The sequence below is a fragment of the Caloenas nicobarica genome, chromosome 2, assembly GCF_036013445.1.
Source record: "Caloenas nicobarica isolate bCalNic1 chromosome 2, bCalNic1.hap1, whole genome shotgun sequence".
Lineage (NCBI taxonomy): Eukaryota > Metazoa > Chordata > Aves > Columbiformes > Columbidae > Caloenas > Caloenas nicobarica.
In genome coordinates this window covers 42,647,836-42,675,193 of record NC_088246.1, presented here as the reverse complement: position 1 = coordinate 42,675,193, position 27,358 = coordinate 42,647,836, and the positions used below count along the sequence as shown (strand labels likewise).

General features: G+C 41.7%; 1 protein-coding gene across 8 annotated transcripts in view; it reads left to right on the top strand.

Annotated features, from left to right (window-relative positions):
• Positions 1-1,799: 1,799 nt before the first annotated feature.
• Positions 1,800-27,358, top strand: part of SLC4A7 (solute carrier family 4 member 7) — a 96,097-nt gene continuing 70,538 nt past the window's right edge. For all 8 annotated transcript variants that reach the window (XM_065628498.1, XM_065628493.1, XM_065628500.1 and 5 more), the window contains exon 1: positions 1,800-1,975. In XM_065628498.1, the coding sequence (XP_065484570.1) occupies positions 1,928-1,975 (48 nt within the window). In that variant the 5' untranslated portion in view covers positions 1,800-1,927. The remainder of the gene's footprint in view (positions 1,976-27,358) is intronic.

Here is a 27,358-nt window from a genome sequence, read left to right as displayed (position 1 = left end):
GACTACTGGTCACCCACCAGCTCTTCTTGCCCGCACTCCAGCCAAGGTCCAGAGCCCTTGGCTAGCCTGTGGCCAGTGGGTCTCTACAGCTGTGCTAAGCCTCCTGCTGGTAGGCAGTAGGAGAGGCCTGGTTTGCCTCTACAGCCGGGTTTACATTTTTGTCTGCAGGCCCTGCAGAGACTCCTTTTATAGTGTTCTTAGTCCAGCATAGTGTTTGCTGATGCACGTGTTCCTTTCATTTGCTGCTTCTAAAGCTACTGATAAGACCAGCAGCTCTCTTATCTCCATTCGAGAGGGCTTGTTTGAGACCCAGTCTAATTCGCATCCTCTTGTCTTGATCTATCTTGATCATATCTGCATCAGTCAGTCTACCTTCTCTGTTATACTGTGTCTCCTGTGATCCCGCTCTGATCCTGAAATCTAGCTCTCTTTAAATGACCCATCCAGACTTTTGTCATTTTCAGACGACAAACTGAGACTGGGCCTGCAGCAAAATCACTGGTATTTTCCTCCTGACACTTCTGAGCCAGAGTTCACATACTGCATGTAACAAATAAACACTAAGCCTAAAGCACCTCAAAAGTGGGTACTGGCTGTATTGCACATGTTGTGGGCCCATGTGGCATCTTTGTCCCGCTGGTGCACATCGACTCGTTGCATTTACGGTATTAGAGCTTCAGTGACAACTCAGTCCAGAAGTCCTGGGCAAATAAAAGCTGCCTACCAGTCTGGCCAGGCAGGGTTTCAGGGTGGAAAAAGGGGCCATAGCAGACAACTCCCCCCGCCAGCGGTAGTGGGTGTAGTTGGGAGCCCCAGTGTGATGTAACCATGTCATCAAGCACAGGAAGCGTGAAGGGACAGGGTTCTGGGCAACCTGATGTAGTTGAAGATGTCCCTGCTCATTGCAGGGCCGTTGGACTACGTGATCTTTGAAGGCCCCTTCCAACCCAAAATATTCTACGGTTCTATGATTCATATGCTGTGTATGTCCATATTCAGGCCTATTGGTTCAAGGTGTTTCAGGAGTGAATGGCTCCCAGGAAGGTGTCATCTTCGCGGAGGCAAAGCAAGCAAAAGTTATCTTTACTAGACAAGTGTAAACAGCTGCTTCTTTCTAAAAACTTTTACTAGAGAAAAGCTTTACAGAGGCAGCCAAAAGTACAATCATAACACGACTCGCCCCCAGCCTTTTGAATAAAGGATTGTTGGAATATTTATACAAGGGCAAATAATATTATTTTTGGAAATAAGTGGATTATTTTGGTTACTTTTTTCAAAAAAAAAAAAATCAGCCCGAGGAAGGCACCTGGCGTGGAAAATTTCAGCTTGCGTGGTAAAAGCTTGGCAGTGGTTACGACCAGCGAAAAGGGGTGCTGTGCGAAGCAAGCGTCAAACACCCGCGGTCACCGGCAGCGCTGCCGCTCTCCATGCGCCGCCGCCGGGCAGCGCCGGGAGCTCGCTGCTCTCCGGCGCGGGGGTCGCGCCGCGCCGGCCCCACCAACCCGGGGCTTGAGCGTTTCCGTCAGGCGGAGCTCGCCCGCCGGGGCCGCGGCTCAGGGCAGCCGGGGCCGCCCGCCACGCGGCTCCGCGTGGGACGCCGCTCCCCACCGCCCCCTCCCGCGCTGCGCCCCGCCCCGCAGCGCCGCGCCAGCCCCCCGGGGGGCCGCGGCGGGCGGGGGCGCCGACGCGCCAGGCGCTGCGCTCCCTGCCATTGGCTGGCGGCGCTGCCGGTCGCACGCGGGGCGGGGGAGGCGGGCGCGCCGGGTCGGTCTGGGCTCAGCCCCCGGTGCGGCGGAGTAGTCGCGGCCGGGCCGTCCGGAGGGTACCAGCGCTGCCCGCCTCTGCCAGGCAGCCAGCCGTGCAGCCGCAGCCCGCCGTCCGCCTCCCGTTCCGCGTCCTCCTCCCGGGCGACCTCGGCGGGGCCGCGATGGAAGAGGAGCGGGCGGGCGAGCAGATGAGACCGTTGCTCACCACGGTAACGCGGGGGTGGGGTGCGGTGCGTGTGGGGGAGCACAAAGGGCCGCCGCGGGGCAGCGCCTCCCGCGTCGCGCGTGGGGCCGTCCCGCTCCCCTATTGTCGGAGGGGGCACACACGGCAGGGTGCGGCGGGGGACCCTCCTCTGGCTCCCCGGCCCCCGGCGGCGGCAGGACGCGGAAACCGCGCGGCCGGTACCTCAGCGCCCCGGGGCTCCCCGGCCCCTCCGTCCGCGGGGCGGGAGCGCGCAGGTGTGCCCGCGTGCCGGCCTCGTGTGCGCGGCCGTGCTCCCTCTTTCCCCCCTGCGGCGGGCGGGCGCGGGGCCGGAGTCTTTGTTCCGCCGCCGGCTCCGGGCGCCGCCGCGGCGTGCGCTGGGCGGCTGCGGCCGCCCCGTCCCCCCCTTCCTTTGTGAGGTTCCCCGCGGGGCTTGTGCCGGCGGCGGTGGGCGGTGCGGCCGCCCCTGGCCTCGCTGTTCTCCCGGTCCCGTTCGCTGACGAGTTCCTGGGCGAGGGAGAAGTGCGCACACATGGCAAGCAGCGAGCTTCCCCTTGTCCTCATGTTGCACGGCCGCGTAGTCGGGTCAGGTGGTGGATACGGATCCCCGGCGGATTTCTAGTCTTTGGCTGGTGGGGAGAAGGGAGGCGGGAGTGTTGGTGGGGGGAGATTAATAAAACTACGGAGCTTGGGTTCATTTCCTTCCCGGGCCGGTGGCTAAGTAAAGCAGACATGTGTTGCCTTACTTCCTGCGCTACTGAAAAATACATGTGGTTCCACAGTTGTAATTTCCCTTCCCTTCCCATGACTCAAGGTCTGGATTTTGTTAATGAGCCTCTGAGCCCTTACTCTGGTACTGCCCTTCAAGGTCTTTTCCTAAAAGGTGTCACACAGCAGCTTGTTTTCAGTGCCTGAAGAGAAGGGATGTGTAGTTTGTGGCACAAAGAATGCTGTGACGGACAGAGAAAGAACACTGAAAACATGTGAGTTATCATCCTCTTTCCGCTACTCTTCAAGGAAAGACTGGAGTCACATTTGATAAAATTGGCAATCTAGCGAAGTGCTAGCTTCCTGTGACATCAGGATGTTTAGTGTGCCTTTCCTTTGTTATAACAGGAGTGTTGATAACTTAGTCGTTCACAGGTCCAAGAATTTTGCAAATTCCTTGGATTGTTACAATCTTTGTATGTTGGCTTCAGAAATGAATGTATGTGCTCTCCTCTAAAGGTTTTGTAGATTTCCTCTAGACTGCTTCTCCACCTTGTCTCTGTCCTAAAAGGGTGTATTTCTAATTCCTGTTAGCTTGTTCAACCTAAATTCTTGGTAAGAGCAAGACTGCTTGATAGGTTTAATTCTTTAATTCTACCTTGTCTCTCTGTAGGAGGTATTTCTTAGCTGGCAGGAGAATATTCCCATGTAGTAAAGAGATGTTAGGCTGTATGGAACAAGTTGCAAAAGCTTTGGGCTTCAAGTGCATGGGCTTAAAGTGGAAGATGCTAATGGTTACCCTCAGGTGAATCCAAGTGAAGAGGATTGCAGGCTTTGTGAAAGTCATTGTGCCCTGAGCACATCTTTGTCAGGCCTGGCAGGTGTCATTTAGGTTTTGTTGTAACAAAAATTAACTAGGAGCTTTTGGGACAGACACATAAGCTGTTGTGCTACTGCATGGTCGTTTTTAATGTAGGTGTTTCAATCAGAGGTGCTCAGTGAAGTGGTCCAAGTTGATTTCCTTGCAACAGCAAGGCCTAGTCAGGAGCCTGACAAAACTGAAATAGTTAGAAAAGTGAGAGAGCAGAAATATTGGTAGGAAGTAGAAAAAAGGAATTTCTAGGGAAAACACTTCAAGTAAATGGCTTAAAGAAAAGCCGGGACATGCTGATCTTTGGGCAGTTACATAGAATCATAGAATGTCTTGAGTTGGAAGGGACCCAAAAGGATCATCGAGTCCAACTCCTGTCCCCACACAGGACAACCCCACAGTTTACACCATGTATCTGAGGGCGTTGTCCAGTCTCTTCTTGAACACTGTCAGGCTTGGGGCCGTGACACCTCCCTGGGGGGCCTGTTCCAGTGCTCCACCACCCTCTGGGGGAAGAACCTTTTCCTAACGTCCAACCTAAACCTCCCCCGGCACACCTTCCTGCCATTCCCTTGGCTTCTGTCGTTGGTCACCAGAGAGAAAAGATCAACTCTTGCCCCTCCTCTCCTTGTGAACAAGCTGTAGCTGCAATGAGGTCTCCCCCAAGCTGAACAAACTAAGTGACTTCAGCCGCTCCTCATACGGCTTCCTCTCCAAACCCTTCACCAACTTTGTAGCCCTTTTCTGGACACTCTCCAGTAGCTTTATATCCTTTTCATACTGGGGCACCCAGACCTGCACACAGTGCTCCAGGTGAGGCCGCACCAGTGCAGAGCGGAGCGGGACAATCACCTCCCTCGCCCGGCTGGCAATGCTGGGCTTGATGCACCCCAGGACACGGTTGCCCTCTTGGCTGCCAGGGCACACTGGCATTGGCTCATGTTCAACTTGCTGTCAACCAGAACCCCCAGATTCCTCTCTGCAGAACTGCTTCCCAGCATCTCGTTCCCCAGTCTGTATGTACAGCCAGGGTTGCTGTGTCCCAGGTGCAAAATCCAGCACTTGCTCTTGTTAAACTTTGTGTGGTTTTTGTATGCAAGAAGTATAATTCTATGTACATGAAAGCTACTTAATCCAAAATATGAGCATTTTTGACAGTACACCTTGACTTAATTTTTTCTAATCCTGTGCTTCTGCTAGTGTAGGCCACCTTCCTGCTAGCAGAGCTTGCTGAAACTACTTGCATGTGCATAGCTTTTTCAGAAACAAACATCTCAGTAAGATGAAAAGACTTTGTAGAAAGTGTGAATCAAATCAAACTTATGTGCTGCAGCTTAAAAATGCTGAAGCATGATCAAAGAGCTCCCTAACACTTTCTTCTTCCATTATTTGTAAATCAAGTGATTCTGTGTTTATGTAGTATTAGATATATAATAAGTAAGCTCTGGTGGTGTGCTTCTTGTATGGAGGAGCACTGCTGTCAGTCAACACCCCTCTTCCACCCGGATTTATTTCATCAGAAGTATAAAGTACCCTTTAACCTTGCTTGTTTTGTATTTTAGGTCCAGACTTGAAGAGAATCATGAAGTGTTTAGGACATTGATATTTTGAGGAGACTGCTTGGTGGCAATGTGTACAAGAAAGTCAGAAGGGGGAAGTGAAACAATGCCTGATATAGTTATTCCAACCAGAGAGCAACTGATGATCAGAACATCTAGGATGAGTAGAGAATACAATAGGAAAAAGATATGTAACTGCGTAAATCCATGGTTCTTTTATACCTTACGTACTGTAAGATCTTCTGCCCCTCATCTTAGAAAAGGTGCATTGTTATTGGAAAAGGTTCACTGAATGGAAACAAGATATGAATTAGTTCCTAGGTGAGAAATGATTGAACAGGCTTGTCAGCCTAGCAGAGATAACTTGGAGGTGAGGCAACGATATGGTAAAGCTATAAACTCCTGTAGAGAGAGCAGATGAAGATGGAAGAGGAGGCACACAGTCAAATCAGAGGTAGACGCTAGGTTCAGAACAAACAAAAAGGATGTGGTTCTTCACTCAGTGCAGGGAGTTCATAGGTGTACTTGCTATATGATGTATGCACAAGAAGCTTTTGTGGACTTGAGGGGAGGTTACTCAAGTATTGGAAGACGGTTACATTGAGGTTAGTAAATGGATGAGCAACAGCCTCAGGAAGTCCAAGTTGAAAATAACTGCAGGTTGTGAGAGTGTAAGGAGGAGTTGTTGTTGTATGCTTGCCTTGTTTTTTCCTCTTCCCTCAACAGCTACTTACAGTCATTCTTTTTTTGGTTTGTTTAAATACGAATGGAGCGCGTTAGTAGGTTGCTTTCTATACAGCGATGAGTTTTGACAGATACAGTGATGGTATTAAAATGCTTGATACTAAGTACCAGTGATGTTGGTTCTAGCTTTTGTCATTATAGTGTTCATTACTGGATAGTTTGGGTTTCTTTGCAACAGCTGCAAGTAGCATCTAAAAGAATGTATATTGCAGTTCTGTCTCTAGGTATTTCGCAGGTAATATTTTCAAAATACTTTATGTTAAAAAAAAAAGTAGATGGAAACTTCTTTACTATTTGGTACTACTTCATGTATATCATAAATTGTTCACAAGGCTGTAGACTGTGCAGAATGGCTAAGTAATGGGTTTATGTTTCTTTATGTCTTTTTTCTTTCAATGAAACAAATCTGTGTTTATCACTGTTCTCTGTAGATGATGATAGAACTGAAAGTGGCTCTTGTTGGAGAAGGGCGTATTTCCAGGCTTCTCCTTCTGGCTTTCCTTATCAAAGCATTACAGTAATGTGGTCTGCCATATCTCACTGAAGAGGGCATTAGTGTCCCTATGCTTTTTCTGAAGTGACTACGTGGTTGGCTACCACTTTTATAACAGCTCTGTGTGCAGGTTATCAGGTGGGTTTTAGACTTTCCTGCTCAACAGTGGTTGTGCTTCAATGACAGCTTTTGGGCTTTCACTTCAGGCTTAATTTGAAGCCTCCTTCAGGTACAGCCCACTTCACCAACATACATCATTGCCTCACTGGGGTTTCTCCATTCCTTTATACCGATGCATCTTCTTAATGCAACAGGGTAGTGTCTTGTACTCCGACATCTCAAATCTGTAAGAAACCCATGAAGGCTGGAAGGAGTATAAGGTAACAGATGTCAGAGCTACTCAAAATAAAAAAAAAAATACATAAATAGATGAGAAGTATCTGAACTATCAGTGGCTGCTGGTAGTTACAACTTTAACAGTTTAATAATAAAAAATACAAAGTAGTTTTTCTTTTCAAGAAAAATCTTAAAATATAACTGTTAATTTTCATGAGTGGATTTTGAGGGAGGACCAGGTATTTGGTGGCAGTTAGATTGGAATACAGGGTTTCTGAACCAAGCTTCGATCTAGTTATTGCATTTTGGATAGCTTGGTAACTTTGTCTATCTATGTTGTACTTCTTTTAGGTGATTATTGAAACAATTTCTTTCAAAATATATTCTAAGTCTTGATTTACCTAGGTGGTGCTTCATATGTAAGAATGTGAGTAGTATCAGTACAGTAAAAGTTTTACAGAATTGACTACTTCATATATTTGCACATATCTTGGATGACTTACTGTTTTAGAAATTAAATAGTGGAAAAGTGTTCTGTGTGATTATCGGCCATCTTCTTTGACATGTGGCTTTTGTGATGGTAAGTCATATGACAGATCTCTGAAGACTATTATGCTGGTACGTGTACATTTTTTTTTCATATTAACATAGTAAGCTCAGACTGGTGTGTTCCCTTTATGGCTGGACAAGGATAACTGAGGGTATATTTGTACTGCATAACAGGACTGTGCAGGAAACTGTCCTCCCACACGAATTCGTGGCATCTGGCCCAACACATGCTCTCCACAAGTTAAAGCCATACAGTTAGTGCCCTAGCTAAATAGCCCTGATGAGAGAGAATTTTACTAGTTGCACAAGCTTGCAGATGTGGATCTATGGCTTTGGAGACACAAGCTGTTTTTCTGCGTGGTGCTGTTTGGGCAAGGTGCGTACCTTGTAGAGCTTGCACCCTGCAGTGGGCCATAGACAATGTCTCTGATCACCTCTGGGTTAAAGTGCTGTAAGGTGCTATTAACTGTGTGTGCCAACAGTCTTTTTCGGTTCTTACAAAGTTACCATGGCTGTCAAAAATTTGATGTGTTAGTTAAAACTTCCATTAGGCTTCGTTGCAGTAGTTTTATTTGCTGTCCAAAAATAAGCGGTAGAGTGTACTAAGTTGAGTTGTTGTCTTATATCCATGTGATTGATCTGCTTCTGTAGGTGACTTCTGATATGTCACCATGATTGTTGTTGGATTTAGAATGTTGATATCCTTTACACAAGGATATCTGTTACACAAGATCTTTAGTGTCCCTGAAGTAGTACTTAGTAAATAGAACTGCTCTGTAACTAGTGATTGATAAAATACAGAGTATAACTTGAATGTACTTGAACTTAGCTAGAGAAGGTCTCCAAAGAATACTGTCATGCTTTTGGTATAGCATATTCTGGAATGGTGAAGTTTAGGGACATTTCAGATTTTTTGCTAAAATTAAGATAGCTGTCTAGCTAATGTTTTAGAATAGTGATATGAATAATGAGATTCAAACAAGGTTTTTGTAAATAAGCAGATGGAGAAAGCACCACAAACTACTTAACCCTGTAGATCAGTAAATGTCTGAAGGCAAAAACGAGACTATTCTTCTACAGATGATCTTACAATGTTCTCAAATATGTATTTCTACATTTGTATTTGCACAATCAGCAGTAGGTGAAAATATTACAACGTTATTTTTAAAAAAGCACAACATTTGAATTTAAATAGTTAGTCCTGACATTTTAGAAGCCTCTTTCTGTGTATCTGAGAATAAACATCAGTTGTGCAAGCACCCCAAATCTACCATGCCAGCATATCTCAGTTGTTATTAGAAGGGATTATCCGTGCAAGAGTCTGTGTTAGTTTGCACTTGGCACCCTCCAAGCTCCTTGTTTCACTGGGAGTTAAATTTGCTACAGTAGGGAGAGCATGTCATGATAATAGAAATGTATATTTTAACCAGTAGATGGAGCCATTTTAGTTACATATCAGCATGCCTATTTATGTTTTTGAAAACTTTGCTTCTTAAAGTCTTTTCAGTCATTTTGTCTTTAGAGTATGGCTCATAGTTATTTTATTGTTTCTTTATCTACAGAGAAGACTGAAAGTTTTATTCTTCCAATAACAGTGCCAGGATTGTACAGCAGGAAGGTTATTCCGTGTTCATAAATGTGCAAAAAAGAGTGAATGCTTGTGCTTTATGGTAATTACAGTTATCTCTGTCCAGCATCATGTGAATAGAGCTCTATAGCCTTTGTACACCTTGTTTTGACTGAAGTAACATTTCGGAATATTGATCCCTAGTGTTGTATCTAACAGTCTGGATTCTCTTGTGACTTCCATCCAGGAAAGTCTGTTTGGCTCAACTGAGATTTTGTTTTTCCTACTCCAGTGCCTTAAACTAAACTGACTCAAAGCTATGTAATGGAATGGTTGTCCTATTTGGGTATACTGGCACAAGTTGTCTTATTTCAGCAATGCTGGAGTGCTTCATAACCTTGAAACACCCCTGACTTATTAAATCTAGCAAGTCCCATTTTAGCAGAAGTATTTGCAATGCTGTACTTGTTGTATCATTTTGTATCCTTCTTCAGCATCCACTTTTCTAAAAGGTATATTTATGTTTTTGTTAGAGTTTGACTCTTTGCCCCTGCATTTGTACTTAAGTAATGTACCTGATAGACCTTCTCTTCCTCCCCCTCTTTCAAGTATTTGGCACTGAAGATTATTTTTGGCAAACCCAATGGTGAACTTTAGAAGTAGGACCTAATTCAAATCTTCATTTGGAACTCTCTCAATATATAGTATTTTGAGAGGTATAGGTGTCTCATCTTCTTCCGTAGATTACCGTGAGAGATTTTGTAATTTCCTGTCACTCAGTTTTTGGTGTGTGTTTGGTTTTTTCTTTTTTTTTTTTTTTTTTCTGGTCTACTACTTCTTCAGTCCCACTGGAAGTTTAAATTTTCTATGAATGACATGAGTGCTAATATTTTTCATAAAACCTAGTTGTGCTGGAAGGCATCTAGACTTGTCTTGCTGGCAGTATAGCTTAGACAGGATCCTGGTACCAAAATATTTTTAAACTTTAAAATAGGCTTGAAGTTTTTTTTTTAACCAAAAGAAAGTCTTCGGTAGAAGTTTCCAGAGTGGACATCTGTTGTCAAACTGTTACCCCAGTTTATATAGAATTTCTGGTGTCTGCCTCTGAACAAACTGGAGCTTCCTGTGAGTGAGGCCTGTGGGCAGAGGCTGCAGAGAGTTAAGGGGGAATTACAGACCAGCGTCCTCCGGCCCCCCACCATCTGATGTATGTTGGAATTCTGCCGTCTGACCTACTCTGCCTTCTGCTGCTGTTCCTTCTACAGTACTGCTGTACTACTGAGGATCCGTTAGTTTAGGTTTGCATTTAGGTGGGGAGGACTGAAGACTTTACTTGAATGTGTGTTGTGGTTTGTTTTTTTTTTCCATCATCATCTTTTCACTAGGCTGATTCCTCTGCATTTTCCATGACTAATGTCTACTAAATATATGCTGGCTGTGTCTTGACTGGGATCTATTTTGAGATGAAGAGAAAGACAGCTAAGTGATTTTAAATACCTAGGTTACGGCAAGAATAATGACATCAATTATTCCTTGCTAGAAAAAGCTAAGAATTTGCTTCAATGAAAGGTGCTACTTCTGAAAACCACAACTGCTTCACTAGCAGAGTATAATCGGAAGACAAGAGAATCTCTAATCAATCTTGTTTGTCTTGTGTTGTTTGTATATCTTTGTTACCAAAGAACACAAAGAGGTTAAAGCAAACCCGTGTTCATAGAGTTGTTGTAATAAGATCTTGTTTGGTGTCCATTTCTGGCATGGGATTACTTCTCAGTGCAGAAGTTTTGTTCCCATGTCAAGAGATGCAGGCTACTGTGTTCTGGATCTCAAAAGTCATACTAAGAGGAAGCACACAGGATTTTTTTTTTTTTTAATGTTTTTTAGATGGTTATGAGTAAGCTAGTACAGCTGGTAAACCATGTTTGTTGCTAACTGATCAGACTTCAAGTTAACATTTAGAAGCCCTGATTCCTCAGATTTTTCTCTTACATTTGTAAGAAAAGGATGTGTAGCAGATGCTAATGTGCGTAACACCTTGTTGTACAAAGCTATATTTTCTGTTTCTGTTGTATAACTTAAATTTTGGAGAAAAAAATTAAAATGTGTTTTCTCTCCTTTGTACTGCCCTCTACATCCATTGTTAGTTTCAACTCCAGCAGAGCTTTGGCTTATCTAACTCCACCCCTCCCTGCACGATTAGATAATATCTGTATATTCTTCCCACCCCTGCTTCCACCTTCCATGTACTCTGCTTTGCATTTGAGCTCAGCCACAGGTTCCCTTTTCTTACATGCCAGTCCACTGTCAGGCCTGCTTGAATTCCTGCATGAAGGAATGGTCTTGTGCTTTCAGGAGGTTGTCCTTGGAGATAAGACAGCTCTCACAGGTTTTCCCTTCACCCTCCATGGTCATTTTCCATGAGATTCTACCAAGAAGATCCCTGAACAAGCTGAAATGTGCTCTCCTGAAGTGCAATGTTGTAACTGTATGCACTGGGTCTTGCACTGTACACTGTACTATTTGTCTTTCTCACTTGCTGCAGCCAAGGCTGCTCTTGACTTCCACGTCTCTGTCTAGTTCTTCTTTGTTTGTGAGGAACAGGTCCAACAGAGCATCCTCACTAGTTGACTTATTGATCACTTACACCAAGAAATCATTTTCAACACACTCAAGAAATCTCCTGAAGTGCTTGTGCTTGGCCACAACCTACCAGCAAATACCAGTGGTTTTAGGCCCCAATGTGTACCAGAGTCTGCAGCCATGAAGCTTCCTCCAGCTTTTGAATGAAGGCTGCTTCTACTTCCCATTCTTGTTTTGTAGCAGGCATGTCTTATGGCATCACCCATTTGAACTGATTCTTACCTGTAAGGTCTTGACTGTCTTGTCACTTGTTCCAAGCAAAGCAGTGTGTGTGTTGTAGCCAGTCCTCTGCATAGCTTGAAACCCATACTTCGTAACTTCCCAGCCTGGCTTTTCTCGAGAGCTTGTCTCCATTCATTGCAGCACTCCGACCATGTGAGCTGTCCCACTGTCACTCTGTAATTCCTGTGAGGCTATAGCTCTGCAACCGTGCATGGAGTAAGTCCTGTTGTTGCTTTCCATGCTGTGTGCGCTGGTGTGCAAGGACTAAAGTGGGCCCCCAGACATGGCTCTTTCACAAGCAAAGTGTGAAAGCCTTCCCTGTCATGTGTTCCCACTCTTCCCACTCTTGGTCAGGTGGATCCTTCCTTCTGAAAGAGATTCCTGTGGTCATAGCAGTAAAAACTCTGCTAATAACCAGATATTGACCCTCTGGGCACATCTGCTGTGCCCTGAGCCTTTTTCTTCTTTCTGGAAAGCCTGAGAAACACCACCTGGGCCTCTCCACCATTGCCCACAGTGCTCAGTGCTCTTGATTTGCTCAGTAATTGCTTTGGAAGTGTCACTGGTGTCCACATGGATAAGCAGGAAAATGCAGTAGTTTAAGAAGCCTCAGTCTTTCCAAAATGTTATTCAGCAAGCAGCAGACCTCCCAGGACCTCGTGTTTATCTTCCCTGTTATGTGGTGTGCTTATCCCCTTCTGCAGTGCTCTCAGCTGGCTCTCAGTGCCTCAAGATAACGCACCACCCTCAGATGAGGCCACTGCCATCAAAGCACCAGGAAGGAGCAGTGAGAGATCACTGCATCCCATCACCTGGATGATGACATCCTCCCTGTGCAATTCTTGGAGTTGAGGTCTCTGATGTGCAAAGGACAGTTGCTTGAGCTGTTGTTGGAGACTTCATCCTGTAACATGTTGTGCAATCTTGAACAGTGTTTCACAACCCTTTGTAGCTTTGTTGTGTGAACTGCTGTGGCATCTCTTACCTGCCTCTGTTGGCTGAGCCTTGGGAGGTGTGATGTGCCCGTGTTTGTTGTTGAACGATTATGTAAAACTTTACCATCTAGTTGTGTTCACAACATAGATTTAAAATGCACGTTTATGTGAATGTTTTGTTCTACTTGCAGTTGGTTTCTGATAGACACATCAAGTCAGTGCAGTAATACTTGCTCTGAATTACCTGCTGACAATTTCCCCTTTTATCCTGGAGAGCTGTCTGTGTTCTGCTTGTAACCTTTTGTATTTTGACTTAACCACTACTGAGTTATCCAATTATGCTTAGAATGCTCCAATAAATAAATTACATCCACTGTCTATGTACGGGATGAGAACTGGACATTCTTTGGTCATTACCTGAGGTCTCATTTTATTCTTATGATGTTGTCTGTTAACGGGTTTCATGTTTATTATTTATAGGCAAAATAAAGCTAACGTTCCGTTTTCCAGAAGATCTGAGAGGTGCTGGAAGTGCTGATTTCTGTTGCAAATGTCTTGGGGGCAAGTCACTTTTGTGCTTCAGTCTGCCTGGTTGTTAAAAAAGTTAAGACATTTGAAGAGTACAGATTTTACAAGCCTTCAAAGCAAACTAATGGAAATCTACTTAAGAATGCAGTAGAAAGCACTGTAACTTTTCAGATCCTTTGTAAAGTTGTATTTGGTGAAGCAGGTGGAACAGGTGAAAGCTGCTTTGTATACCTGACTTTTTTATGCAGTTGTGACATTTACTGTGTGAAGCTTAGAGTTTGACAGGTCATGGCATTTCAGGGGTATTGAGTTTCTTTTATGTAAACCTGGATACAAAACCTTGTAATTTTCACCAATAGCCGAGGCTTTCATGCACATTCATTTTATGCTTTGGTTATCTGTTTTCTATACAGACTCTATAGCAGTCTGTCTTGCTGCTGTTACAGTTGAAAAGCTACTGCCAGCTTTTGTTTTTTTATATTTTGCCACCTTATTGCATGGCTACGTTTAAATTATCATAGCTTATGAGCCTGACTTGGACATAACTTTAACTTACGAAAGATGCTTTCTTCTCCCTAATAACTCGTTATACGCCGTTTTATAGGTGTGCTGATTTATCTTTTGGCCCTTAATCTTTTCAGAGTATGCATTTGATTTGAGACTCAAATGTAATGTCTACTTAGTCTTCAAGTTACCTGTGAAGAGATAATTTCATAAAAGGGAACTTCATTAAAGAAAAAAAAGAGGAAGTCTGTGAAAAATAAACTCTTCTCAAAAGAGCATCAGGAGTGATTTTTTTTTTTTTTTTTTGGTTAATGGAATGATGTTGAATATGTACGTGGTATAAAAAAAGTTGTCGGGCAGTAATGTTATGAACTAGCTTCTCAGCACTGCTCTGGACCAAATAAAGAATAACTTAAACTTCTAGTTCTCCAACTAACTTGTGAAATCAAAGGACTGATTGCAAGTTCTTTAATTAGCATTCTAAACAGTAGGGTAGGATTATTTAGACTACTGTTAGATTTATTGCTTCTGTGTTTCTCTTAAAAAAAAAAAAAGGCACTATTGGAGATAGTATTTAAACTACTGCTTGTTTTAGGGCTAGTGATTTTTGCATTTTTTTTCTTTAACTTGTACAGCACTATTGTGGGGATATACTATTATGTAAGCATATGCATTTCTTTAACATGTCAAACATAATTTCCAGACAGACTCGCGTACAAAAAAGGAGATGAGAAACTTCTTAGTGAATAGCCACAGTTGGTATTACCGTTGGTGGTAAATTCTTCATTTTGTTTGTCAAATGACTACACCCTAAAACTGTTTGTCTAAAAACAAATAGATATCATCTGATGATTGTTATGACTCATTTAAGGAAGTCATAAAACCCAAGAGCAGCAAAGATCCTTTCCTTTTTCAGCTTGATTTTTATTAACATTGCTGCACTTGCCTGCTGTGGAGAAATATCAAACAGGAAGTGAAGGAGGCAGATACCTTTGTAATTAATATTTGGTTGAATTGCAGGTAGCTAGATAATGATAGGATGGAGAAACACTTTTCAGCTTATAAACTAAGTGTACAAAACCAGTTATTGGACTGTTTTAATTTTAGGTTATAAATCCAAGCAAATGTTTTAAGCTTTTCTGGCTGATTTTTGTGGAAGTTCTTCAGTTTTGAAAACTGCTGATGTTTGCCAATCAAAAAAGGAAGAACAGAAACCATTTTTGTGCCTTTTTTTTTTTTTTGGCATTAGTGTTGCCAAGTGGTGTTTTCCGGGGCTCAGTATTGGGGCCAGTTTTGTTTAACATGTTTATCAGTTATCTGGACGAGGTCATCAAGTGCACCCTCAGTAAGTTTGCAGATGACACCAAGTTGGGTGGGAGTGTTGGTCTGCTGGAGGGTAGGAAGGCCGTACAGAGGGATCTGGACCGGCTGGATCGTTGGGCTGAGGCCAATTGTATGAGGTTCAACAGGGCCAAGTGCCAGGTCCTGCACTTAGGTCACAACAACCCCAGGCAGCGCTACAGGCTCAGGGAAGAGTGGCTGGAAAGCTGCCTGGCAGAGAGGGGTCTGGGGATGTTGATTGACAGCTGGGTGAATATGAGCCAGCAGTGTGCCCAGGTGGCCAAAAAGGCCAACAGCATCCTGGCTTGTATCAGGAATAGTGTGGCCAGCAGGACTAGGGAAGTGATGGTTGTTTCGTGCTCAGCCCTGGTGAGGCACCACCTCAAATCCTGTGTTCAGTTTTGGACCTCTCACTACAAGAAAGTCATTGAGGTGCTGAAGTGAGTTCAGAGAAGGGCGATGAAGCTGGTGAGGGGTCTGGAGCACAAGTCTGATGAGGAGCGGCTGAGGGAACTGGGGCTGTTGAGCCTGGAGAAAAGGAGGCTGAGAGGAGACCTTATCGCTGTCTACAACGACCTGAAAGGAGGTTGTAGCATGGAGGGGGTTGGTCTCTTCTCCCCAGTAGCAAGGTATAGGACAAGAGGAAATGGCCTCAAGTTGCACCAGGGGAGGTTTAGATTGGATATGAGGAAAAATTTCTTCACGGAAAGGGTTGTCAGGCGTTGGAACAGGCTGCCCAGGGAAGTGGTTGAGTCACCATCCCTGGAGGTGTTTAAAAAACATGTGGATGAGGCACTTAGGGACATGGTTTGGTGGTGGACTTGGCAGTGTTAGGTTAATGGTTGGACTCAGTGATCTTAAAGGTGTTTCCTCACCTAAATTATTCTGTGATTCTGTCCATTACCTACCTTAACTGGCAATGCTATATAAAATGTTTGAAGTTACTTTATATTTTTTAGAAATGTAACCAGAGTTTATTTTCAGCATATTTTGTAATGTACTTTGCTGGATTAACTTTGCTTGCTTTTACTGAAATAAATAACTGCATATGATTCTGTGTGTGGTAAAGATAAATATTCTTGGGCCTTTTTTTATACCCAGATACTCTAGATAGAGCTTCACCTGAGGAAGAACTGTTTATTGAGAAGTTTAGAGTATTTTTCCTTAGCGTCAATAGAATGAACATTTATTTCTAAACCAAGTATAACTGTAGATTTGAGCCTTCAGATCAGGGGACTGAGAAAAGATTAAATAACTTGTCTCTAGGAAAGAGAACAAATTAAATGGGGGTAGGATGCTACTCTTAATGGAACAGCTGTTTACCAAATGATTTTGTTTGACATGATTAAATGTACTTAAATTACATTACATTTATAGACCAAAATAAATTCCATTTGTTTATAACTTTCGTATAGCACAGATCTGCTTGGTAGGTAGCCTGTTGGCTTATAGTTAAGGAAGGAGATGGCCTGTTCTATTGAATGAAGACAAATAGTATTAGTTTGAGGCTTTTAGTTCTTGAGTGTGAGTAAGTTGTCTTTGCTATGAAGACACAGATGGAGGGCTAAGCTGAAGGAATTTGATATGCTCAAGGCCAAAGAACATATCTACTGCTTGTATTCTGTGCTTTGGGTGTATGGGACCTTTTGAAAAGACAGGCAAACAAGAAAGGTTCAGCGTGTGTTTCTCACTGGTGGTGGGGCTGACTTACTGTACCCACTTGGTGTGAGGGATTGTAGCTAATCCTAATACAGCAAACAACTTGGAATGTACTGCTTTGTTAAATAAGGTGACTAATTTCTCTCTGTCACATTCGGTGGTTTGTTGTATGACTGGATATTTGCTGTGTTTGCATTTGTGGTAGCCCAGGCTGGGTGTCTGATGATTATAAACATCCGGATCCTGGAGGCAATTTAAAGGTGAGAATTTGCATGTTAAAACAGTAGTTCTCAAACCAGGTGTACTTTTCCAAATCATATTCCATATGCTTCAGTGTGTACAAGGGGTGTGCATTTGGCTGCTAGTTCACATATATCAAGTCTATAGCTGTATTTCTTTGAAGGGAGGAGTAGGGGGAGTAGGTCTACACTTAAAAATTTTGTGGATTAATGTACTCACAAATAATTAACTTCAGCTTCTTGAGAAAAGGCTTATTTTTCTTTGGTTGTCCTTGGAAGAAATCTGTAGGGCTTGATGACCACTGGTTAGATAATTAAATTTCAAGCAGCTAAGGCTGTAGTCTTGTCTGTTGCTGTAAAATGTTGCTGCAGAATACTTTTGAGTTGAAATTACCACTGGTGCATATGTTGAGTAAAGTCACAAGTGTCCACATCCAGGTGCTGGGGGAGGTCAGAGCCAAAAGATGAACTTGGTGGCAGTGAAGGCACCAGGGAACCAGGAAAATGTGTATCTATTTTCAGAAAAAGCTGCTAGAGAATGGTGGCGTTATCTCCAAACAGAGGTTTAAGTTTGTTTTTTAGGCTGCAGAGGTGGCAAGAACTGGGGAGAGACCTGGACAATGGCAGTACATGTTTTGGGGCTGGGAATGGTGCTGTGGAGGCTGTTAAGAGCTCAGGAGGATTGCAGCTGGGCAAGGCAATGAAGCTGGGTACTTGCGGAAGTGACAGAAAGGGCACCTGAGTTTGTATCGCTGCTTGTTTCTGGAAATGTAATGTAATTGTACAACATATATGAGTAAAGAATGCATACCTCCAAGATGGCTTATTGGCTTCTGTGTTGTGACTTGCATTTCTCGTCAAGCTCAGAGTATCAGTTGTGTGTTTGTGGTGATATATCACAAGAGTGTAAATAGTTTCATGTATTATGGCCACATTATGATATGGAGAACCTCTTTGTTGCTTCATTCGTCTGGCAGCATAAAACAGGCTCTTTGGGCGAAGGCAGAAGATGATTTCCCTTCCTGTCTTGACGGTTACTAAAAATATATCTAAATGCCATGAGTGGATACAATGTGCTATACAGTTTAATGAGATCTGAACAATGGTTCTTAATGGGTGAATGGATTGTTCGTGTGTATGTGTGTATTTATCTTTAAGATGAACTAAATTTGGATGGAAGGTATGTATTGTTACAGAAAAGAATGGACAAAGTCTTAATTTTGAGAACTGGTTTCCTATAGAGTTGTGTATCAAAATAATTTTGTGTTTTACAAGTCTAATATTTCACTAACAGATCATTGATAAATATATTTTAAGTCCAGTAGTATTCCTGAAGCGAAACGTAGGACGGAAAAGAGGAGAATAAGCTGGGAACTGCTTTCAGCTGCCTCTTGCTTATATAGGAATCATTAAGATAATGATCAAGAAAGTGGCTTCTTGTGAGGAGTGATATGCTACAAATGGGGCCTGCTGGTGTCTTGTAGGCCCTCCGGCCAAAGTAATTTTCAAGAATTGCATGGGAAATTCATGGGTAACAGCAAGCAACAAGGGTGAGTTTTAGGTATGCCTTGACAAGGCTGCTGTGCTCTGCTTTCCCCTTTTATTTTGGTTTCCAACTTTGTTGTAAAGTATCAAATGCTTTGCTTTGTTAGAAGGAGCTTTCCCTGACTTTTATCCTTAACCTCATCTGGTGGCAGATGTCCTCAGAGGAATTGGATTGTCACTGAGTGCCCTGTTCTCTGTGAGGAGAGAATCTATATGCAGTCATGCGGAAAGATTTCCATGGGATGTCTCCTATAAGAAATGTGTTTTGCAACTCTGAAAAACTGGTGTTCTTTCTCTACATACCTGCAAAGATTGACAGTGACTTGTACCTGCAGCATTGGAGAGAAGTTTCTTTTGATGGTTGTAGACAAGTGCCTCTCTGTTAAAGTGAGGGAGCGTTTGCAACTCTACAGTATTTCTGTGTTTCACATACTGCTTCATATATAACTAGACACTGAGTTCCTTCTGAGTCGTAAAATGCCACCTTTCCTCAGGTTACTGTGCTGGTATCTCTCGACTTTGGCATGAATTGCTAAGCTCTAAATGAAGTGCCTTGTTCCTTTTGATGAACGTAATTTTAAAGTGTGGCTTCTCTAATAAATAGGCAGAGACACATAGCAGCTTTCCAGTGTATTAATTCTATGCAGGTAGTAATGAAAACTGAACTGTAAATGGTGTCCTGGGTGTGACTTAATTTTTTTTTGAAGTTTGGTTCTCCCTGCCTTGTGCTATTTGTATTACTGAAGAAAGTGCTTCTAAACCCCGTAGATCCCAAGAAAGCAGTTTTGTTAGAAGTGCCAGAAATTCAAGAACTTATAATCCTGTTTTTCCTTTGGTATACAATAGTGATAATGCCTTGAGACAGTTGTCAGCAGTGATGTCCTGATTTTGCATTAGCAGTGTGGACAAAAGTTCAAAACAAGTTATATGCTTTATATTCTATCTGATAGGTCAATAATCCTGTATCAATCCAAGTCATAGAAAATCTGAACCTGAAGACTGTTTGTTGGAAGTAGAACAAGAAGATTCCAAGTGAGTTCATGTAGTATTAAAGGAGCAAAGCTCTTGGTGCAGTTGATCATGACACTCTTTGTAGGTGAGAAAGCTGGTCTTTGTTAAGTGTCCTCTACTGATTACGTAAGTTAATGTGTTAAACTTACTGGTAGCAAGTAGTTTGACAGAAGTCTTATTAATGGGAATAATGGTTTATATCAAAGTTGTTCAGAAACTAGACGCAATGAAACGGAGCCAGAATTACTTGCTTTAAACTGAGTAATTGAATGTACTCCTGTCACAGCGTTCCAAGACCCCACTTGAGCATCAAGCAAGTCTTTTCATCATAGAAAGTGCCACCCAGGATACAGCTGCAGCACAACAGGCAGAGTCTAGGATTGGGCACAGGGCAATTTGTCTTCCCTTGCAGCTGAGCGCTGAGTGAGGTATCTGGTTTTAAATATTTACTAATGGCTTTTTTTTTTGAGTCTCTGTTACTGTAATAGAGAGAGCCCGTAATTCAAGGCCTGCTCATGAATTGTTTGTAAAGAATTGGTCCCTGATTGACAAGAGGGTATAGCATGGGAAAGTTATGTTCGTGGCTTCTTAGATCATGTGTTAGTATTATCATGTTATGAATGGTAGCTCTGTCTGTGGCTTCCTAGTTTAGAATAAATAGAATTTTCCTCTGCAGTTTCATAAATTTCTAATAAAAGCAACTTAAGCAGAGGGATTTTTTGTGTTGTGTCTTTATTGCATTTTGTTCATAAAATCGTGATGAATAAGATAGTGTTTGAAAAAATGTATTTGAGTTAATGCTTCAGAACTAATGTAAAATGCTAATGATGTTCCACTTCAGTAGTGTAAGAGCTGATTTGTCTCCAGTAGAATCATAGAAATCATAGAATCATTTAGGTTGCGAAAGAGCTTCAATATCGTCAAATCCAACTGTAAGTGTTTGTGTTATCTATTAATATGCATTATTTGACAGTTGTATTGATAACAGTAGTAAAAAAGATGAGTCAAGTTAGTTTGCAACACCTAGAAAATACAGGAATAGTTATCTGATTTTTTTTTTTTTTTTTTTTTGGGAAAGCATAGCTATGGAATATAATACTGCTTTAAATTGTCAATAAGTATCCAGAGCTATTAAAATAACAAAATTGTTATTTAAAGGAAAAGGGGTGAGTTTCAGGAAACCATTGGTGAATTCTCTCTTCGGCCACTCTCTTCCTCCATCCTTCTTCTAAAAAGATGTTAGACTGTGAATGTTGCTAATGACATCTTTCAAACCTGCATGCTTACCTTTGTCTCCTGATGCTACTTAATTCTTTTAGAGCTTTTAGGAATGTGGGGTTATCCTGCAAATTCAAATTAAGACTCAGAGTAGAAGTAAAGCTTGCAGACATGGTGGTTCCAAAAGTCCCATTAATGGGAGAGCCGCCTTTTGGTACAGTTGTTGTGTCCCAGTGAGAAACCAGTGCATTACCCTTTCTTTGAGCCCTTGTCAATGCACACAGGCCTCAGACAACATGTGTAGCTTTTAGTAGACAGTTGACCTGGTTATAAATATTTTAAAATATCAATTTATTTGTCTCATTATGCTTGAATGATTTTGTTCTATGTACTTTTTTTCCCCCCCCGAAGTCATGCTTCTGCTAGTGTTGACTTTGATAATCAACAATGAAAACCGTTTCACATTTTAAAGACAGATCTTTTGGAAACCCCAGTTTTTGAGAAAGTCTGTAAAAGGTTGTTAAAATAGGATACAAAATTATTGCTTCTATTAAATTAATTACATCTCAGTCAAAAAAGATCTGAAACTGATGTTAAGATCACCAAAAGCTATGATGATGTACTGCCCCAAATATCAAATTTTATTCAAATTTCAATAAAAAGGTACTTTTTTTCTACTGAAGTTGAGTGCCTTATCATTCAGATATGATCTCATTTGGTGAAGGTTACCATGCAGTATAAGCCAGTTTGATTCTGTTTGTTCTGTACACAGGAGATTTTTAGAGCATGCTCTTCAGTGACACTTTTCCAGCCTGTTTTACAGGCAGGTGATTTTTCTCTGTAAAGTCAGTCCTGTGAAGAAGTGTTACTTGTACTGGAAGGGTAGGTTAGTTTCTTTGTGTGTACCCTGACTTAAGCATAGTAACACTGGAAAAAAGGGATGGATATGTTTATAATATGTGTGTGATCTAGGCAAATGAAAACTTTACCATTAGAAACATGGGGAGTTGCCTAGAGGACAAGTGTATTCAAATTTTTCCTATTTGAATATTTCTTTTCACGTGGCTTTTGGCTGTAGGTGGGAAAGTTTAGATTTTATCGCTCTTGTTTCTCATAGATCTCGTATTTCACTTTTCAAATTCTATCCTGAATCAATTGGAGGTAGAAAACAGCCTTCTTGGAATCATGGAATGATGACAGATTGGTTTGGTTGCTAAAAGCCTGCTAGTGAAGATGTTCTTCCCCCCAGAAAAACCCACTTAAATGTTTAAAGTTGTATTAATGCATATGTAATTAAGATATCTGATTGCAGAAATTTGTTTGATACAGTAACACATCCCTAGGGTTGTAAGCTGTAGTTGTTCCTATTTTATATGCCACAGTAAAAGCAAGTCTTGAATTCTGTGTAGATAGGTTCTCTACAGATTTGATAGTATCAGAAAGACACATTCTGGAGGCTTGGTTTCTAAACTGTTAGAAATGCAATGCAATTTTTTTCCTCTATTTTCCCTTATCTGACGTTTGCAGAAAATTCTTTTGGCTGCCAGATCCAGTTGTCATTGTCTAGATCAACTTTTGCATTTTTTTTCAGCTTTTAAAAATTTCCTACTAGCTCTGAAATCCTGAATTACAGATGTTAAGATAAAGTTTTTGTAGCCATCAGGTATAGCATGTTTGATTCATATTGCTGGAAAGTCTTTTGCTTAGGTCTCTAGTCTGGATGATGTATTTCATGTATTTGCCTTTAATGTCTGGTTTACTGTGTGTTTGACTTAGTTTTCTGTCAATGGGATCAATTATGTTTGTAAAGCCATATTAAACCTTGAATCTCTCTTCAACTTCAGGCAGAGAATGCAGGAGGACAGTTTGTTATCTGGAGGCATGACTTGATATATTGAACCCAGCTTTAGAGTTCCTGGGGTTGATCAAAATTTCCATGGTTGCATCTCAAGGAGCATGGGTCTGGTGTAAGCTTACTCTGCAAGTTCGAATTTACCTTACAAGAAAATCATGTCAGGAGAATTTTTATGGGTAGACTTTAATGCAAGGCTAGGTAATTGTCTGTCCTCCAGAAGTCCATGTGAGCATCAAAAGCCTGTCTAAATTCCTTGTTGTACGTGCTTTAATTTAATTTAAAATCAGTCTTCCCTTGGACTTCTATTTGTGCCACTGGATGACAGTGTACAGATGAAGCTGTGTGGAACTGTGGTCTACCTGTGGCTATATTAGGAAGACAGGTAACTTCTTTTGCTTATTCCAAAATGATTAAAAATGTCTCTGTATTGTTTGGGTAACCTTTTGAGCGAGCACTCTTTTTTAGTAGTTGTTGGCTGGTTAGAACTCCTATGCAAACTCAAATGTTAATGCTGTCTAAAGTGGAGAATTCTAAATGTTAAACTAATCAAGGGTGTCTAATTTGCCTGCCCTGTGTTGGATGCATTCAACTTTTTATACTAAATAGCCCCTTAAGTCATAAGTTTAAGAATCCTACGGCATTAGTTTTTCTTCTTCATAAGAGAAATGCATGCATCCTTCTTAGAAGTACTTTGTTGTAGATTGTCTTTTACGTGGTTACTCGCAAACGGAGAAATGGTAATAAAGTACAAAAAAACCCCTCAGTAATTCTTGGGACGAGGATGCAGTAGGTATGGAAGAGTTGGATTTTCTCGTGCCTAATTTTCAGGTCTCTGTATCTGTTTCCCCTTTAATTTTGTCAATTAAACTTTGCTGTGAAATATGTACCATGTACGATGGCATGCATGGATCTGTTGTGCCAGAATCAGCACCTTACTTTTAAACTGACTTTTCCCAGAACCGTCTAGTCAGACACTGCAAAAACATTACACTTCTTAGTATATCAGAAAATCAGCTGCTTTCTCTCTTTAAACAGAAACAAAAGGAGCTCATCTGTGTAGCTTTAAACAATATTAGATAAGTAAATAAGAAATAGAAGTGGATCTCATTTTAAATGTCCCTTCAGTGATCCTTCCAAAGGATCTTAGACTGGCTCCTAGAAGTTTAAAGTTCTGACTTTTAAGGTATTCTGTTGTGCTTTAGAATTGCAAGAGGAAAATGGAAGAAATTTTGGCAAGAAAGTCCATGTCTCAAGGTATGGCTTCATGCTAAGCCTGAGCTGGCCTAATTAGCTCCTGGTCTCTGAAAGGGAGGTGCCATTCCCACTTTGTCCTGTCTCCTTTCCCATAAGTTGGTCCAGCTTGTTAAGCTGAGAAAACAAACAAGCACACCAAAAAACAAACAGAAACCTCAAAAAACACCCAAACCAAAACTTGTCAGGGTTAGCTTTCTGAAATAACTGTTAATTGAGTTATCTGTTTACTCTGTGATCAGGAAAGCATAAAATCTAATGTTAAGGCAAGGATGTTATAATATCTAGTCAAAGTACTGTGAGAAAAAGAAGGGAAAGTGGTATGAGTGGTATTTCCATTTGTCCAAGCTGTTAATTTTGTCCAAGCTAAGATGTGAAGCCACAGCACTGAAGTGTGGCTCTGCTGCAGGCCAAGTTAGTCTTGGCTGGAGTTGTCCCCTGGTCCTGGCCTTCCTACTCTGGGCTCAACAGTCTCGTCTGCTTGGTGCACCACCTGTGCCTCACCAGTAAAGAGCGGCCCTGGAGCTGAAGTGGCAAAATATCGTCACTATAATTTTATTGCTGGATCGGCTCTCTAATCTGATATGTGGTTGGTTCAGATGAGTGCCAGCACTAGCACAAAAAAAAGTAATACCAGCTTTCTGTTGCTGTCTGTCCTATTATAATAATAAAGTACATGTGGATTGCAAAATTTTTTTTTTGGTGATTGTGAATTTGTCATGGTAGAGGCTTGCTGATACACTGGTGACTAGTTGACATTCAGCGTGTAACAATGATAGTAGTCTGACATGTAGATTTTGGATGTCTTGAAGTTATTCAGCATAACTCGGGAGATGTGATATGTGGAATGTACTTTGTATTGAAAGAATCTGCAGACAACACCACCTGAATCCTGTATGTTATACCACTTGGAAAGTTAAAAATTTTTGATAGAATCCACCCCTCACTCCAATTGCAATGGTTGTGAGCAGATCCAGAATTTTACTTCCATTCTGCCTGCTTTGTTTTTAAGAAGAAATGTTGTGGGCCAGCAGAGAGCCGATACCTCCTGCTGTGTCAGTCCTACTGATGTTGGAAATGTTGCCTTACCTTCTTGTCATAGCTTGCTGAGCTTTGATTTGTAGGTAGTAATTCTTGTTCACTGTAACAGTAAACATGCCAGTAAATTCTTACACAGATACTTGATTTGACTGGGATGCAATTATAGGAATAGAGGAGAACTCGGGAGACATGTAAAGCTGACGGTGAAGAGTTAAGCCTTGAATTCATGTGAATTGGTGACATTCATAATCTTTCACATTTCTATGAAGAGAAAGATATGTAGGTGAACAGTCATTCAAAAATTACAGCATTGAAAGACTATTTTTATTTATTAGCTGCTAATATTTGATGTGGTGGCTTTTTTTTTTCCCCACCCCCCTTTCATTTTTTCCTTCTGATGATCTGCAGTCAGGGAAGGGCTTTCGTGTGCCTGTACTTCAAATAATGTCAGTACAAACCAGATAATTTTATCTGCCACATATTATGCTGCTTCATATCTGGACTCAGCTGTTCACTTCTGTGCCATCTATTATTCTAGATAAATGCTTAATATTTTTACAAGTGATGGCAGAGCATTTAAACATATGGCCTTGGTTAGGTGGCCTTAATAGTGTTGAAACAGCCCTGATTTGTAGTTCTTGTAAACTTACACAGTGATCTAAGTGTTCTTTAGGATAAAGAAAAATTAGAGTATCTGTCAAAAAGCTGGCAAAATGCCTGAAGGTGAATTTGGGTAAAAGCAAGCGGTTACAAGAGATGTTTCTGAGTCCAGAAATAAGTAAAGTACTCTAAAACTTTACATACATCTTTTGTTTTTCTGCTTCGTCAATGTATCCAAATCAGGACTGCAAGGTGATTAATGAAGTAGTCTATATCTTGCTATGGATGCTGATTCAGATTACAAATTTCAGTGGTATCCTCTCTAGTGAATTAGTATGCAGCTCACAGAATGATGTGTAATTGTGTAATGTCAGGAGGGTTTAAACTACTGATCAGCCTTGTGCTTGCTCTCAGCATCCCAGTGCCTTGCGACGGCTGTCCTGCAATGTGCTGAGAAACCCGAGAGTCCACTACTGGGGCAATACACAAGAGAATATCTGCACAGAACACATCTATCTCTTTTTCTTCCTATTTTTTTCCTCCCCCTTTTTCTTTTTTTGGAAATGCTCTTTACCATGCGTACGTGCCGATACAAACTGAAGCAAGCTGAAGCATGCTATGCATGTGTACCTCTTGGGAACTAGCTGTTACATGGAAATTGTATTCTGCAAAATACTTTTAGGCAGTCAAACTCTCGGCTTTTGTGGGTAGTTTTGATTCATTAAATGATAAACCACTGCCTGCAAAGGTTTCTGTGTTCCCTTGCTAGGAGAAGAACATCTCCTTAGTGGAATAGCTTATATTGAATCTATGTATAATAGAAAAGTTGCAGGAAGCTGTTCTTAAAACGAGTTCGTAAGTTTCCATTTAATAAGAAACTGAACAGGACAATCTGTAGTGGTGTTTGACATGCAAACATTAGGTTGTGTCATACAACTTGCTCCTGCATCACCTTAATCCCATAGCACCTTGCCTGCCTTCCTGACCCCTTTGTGATCTCCTCCCCACCCCTAGTTCCCAATCCAAAATGAATCCTCATTTAGAAGTATCATCTTATTCCCTCATGCGTATTTCTTGGGTTTTGTATTCTTTTCTAAAGAGATGTGCTTTGGGTTTGATAGGTGCCATCCTTCCAGATACATAAAGAAAGGTGTCAGTGAACCAGTTTGTGGTTGTTGTTTTTGTTTGTTTGTTTTGTTTTGGGTTTTTTTTGTGTTGTTTGTTTGGGTTTTTTGCTGCAATGTTAGAAAAGTTTGTCATGTTCATTTTGTATGATTTGTTCGCATGAGGAAAGGTTGAGTTTAGATTATGGATGCAACGCTAACACCCCACACACCTCCCCTCACCAAAACAGGATTTTAAAGTACCAATAGAAGCCTCATACCAGATCTACCAATTTACAGGGCGAGGTGTGTGGGCATGTCAGTATGAGCCTCTTTGCAAGCAAATGAGCCCTCAGTTTCCTTGTGTTCCTATCTGGCTAAGTCTGGCTCTGGGCTTGAGCTCACATGGTAAATCCTGCTGCTGCTTTAAATAAAAAAGTTGCTTATGTCCTGCCATCTCGGAATGACAGATTAAGCACAGCTCTGCCTGCTAGAGACTGTGCAGACCCCGCAGTAAGGCAGTTTACTGCCACTTCATGATAAACTGGGATCATAATTGCTCTCTCATTTTAAGAGCAAAATTTGGATAGGAAAGAAGAGCTTGTGGCTGTAGTAATATATTCAGCTTGCTGTTGTGTTAACACTAGCGTTGCTGTAAGATGTGATGGGGATATTTTTATAGACTGATCCAGAAACTAGTGACATGAAAATTACTCTTCTAACCCATTTTGAGAGTTTCTGCATTGCAGCCCATGGTTATCAGAGGTTTTGGTTAGTCCGATTTAGCCGATTTTGAGGTAATTTTTAATGGAAGCCTGTACTACTTACAAGGAAATAATGGACTATACAGGGTATTTAAAAAATATTCTAT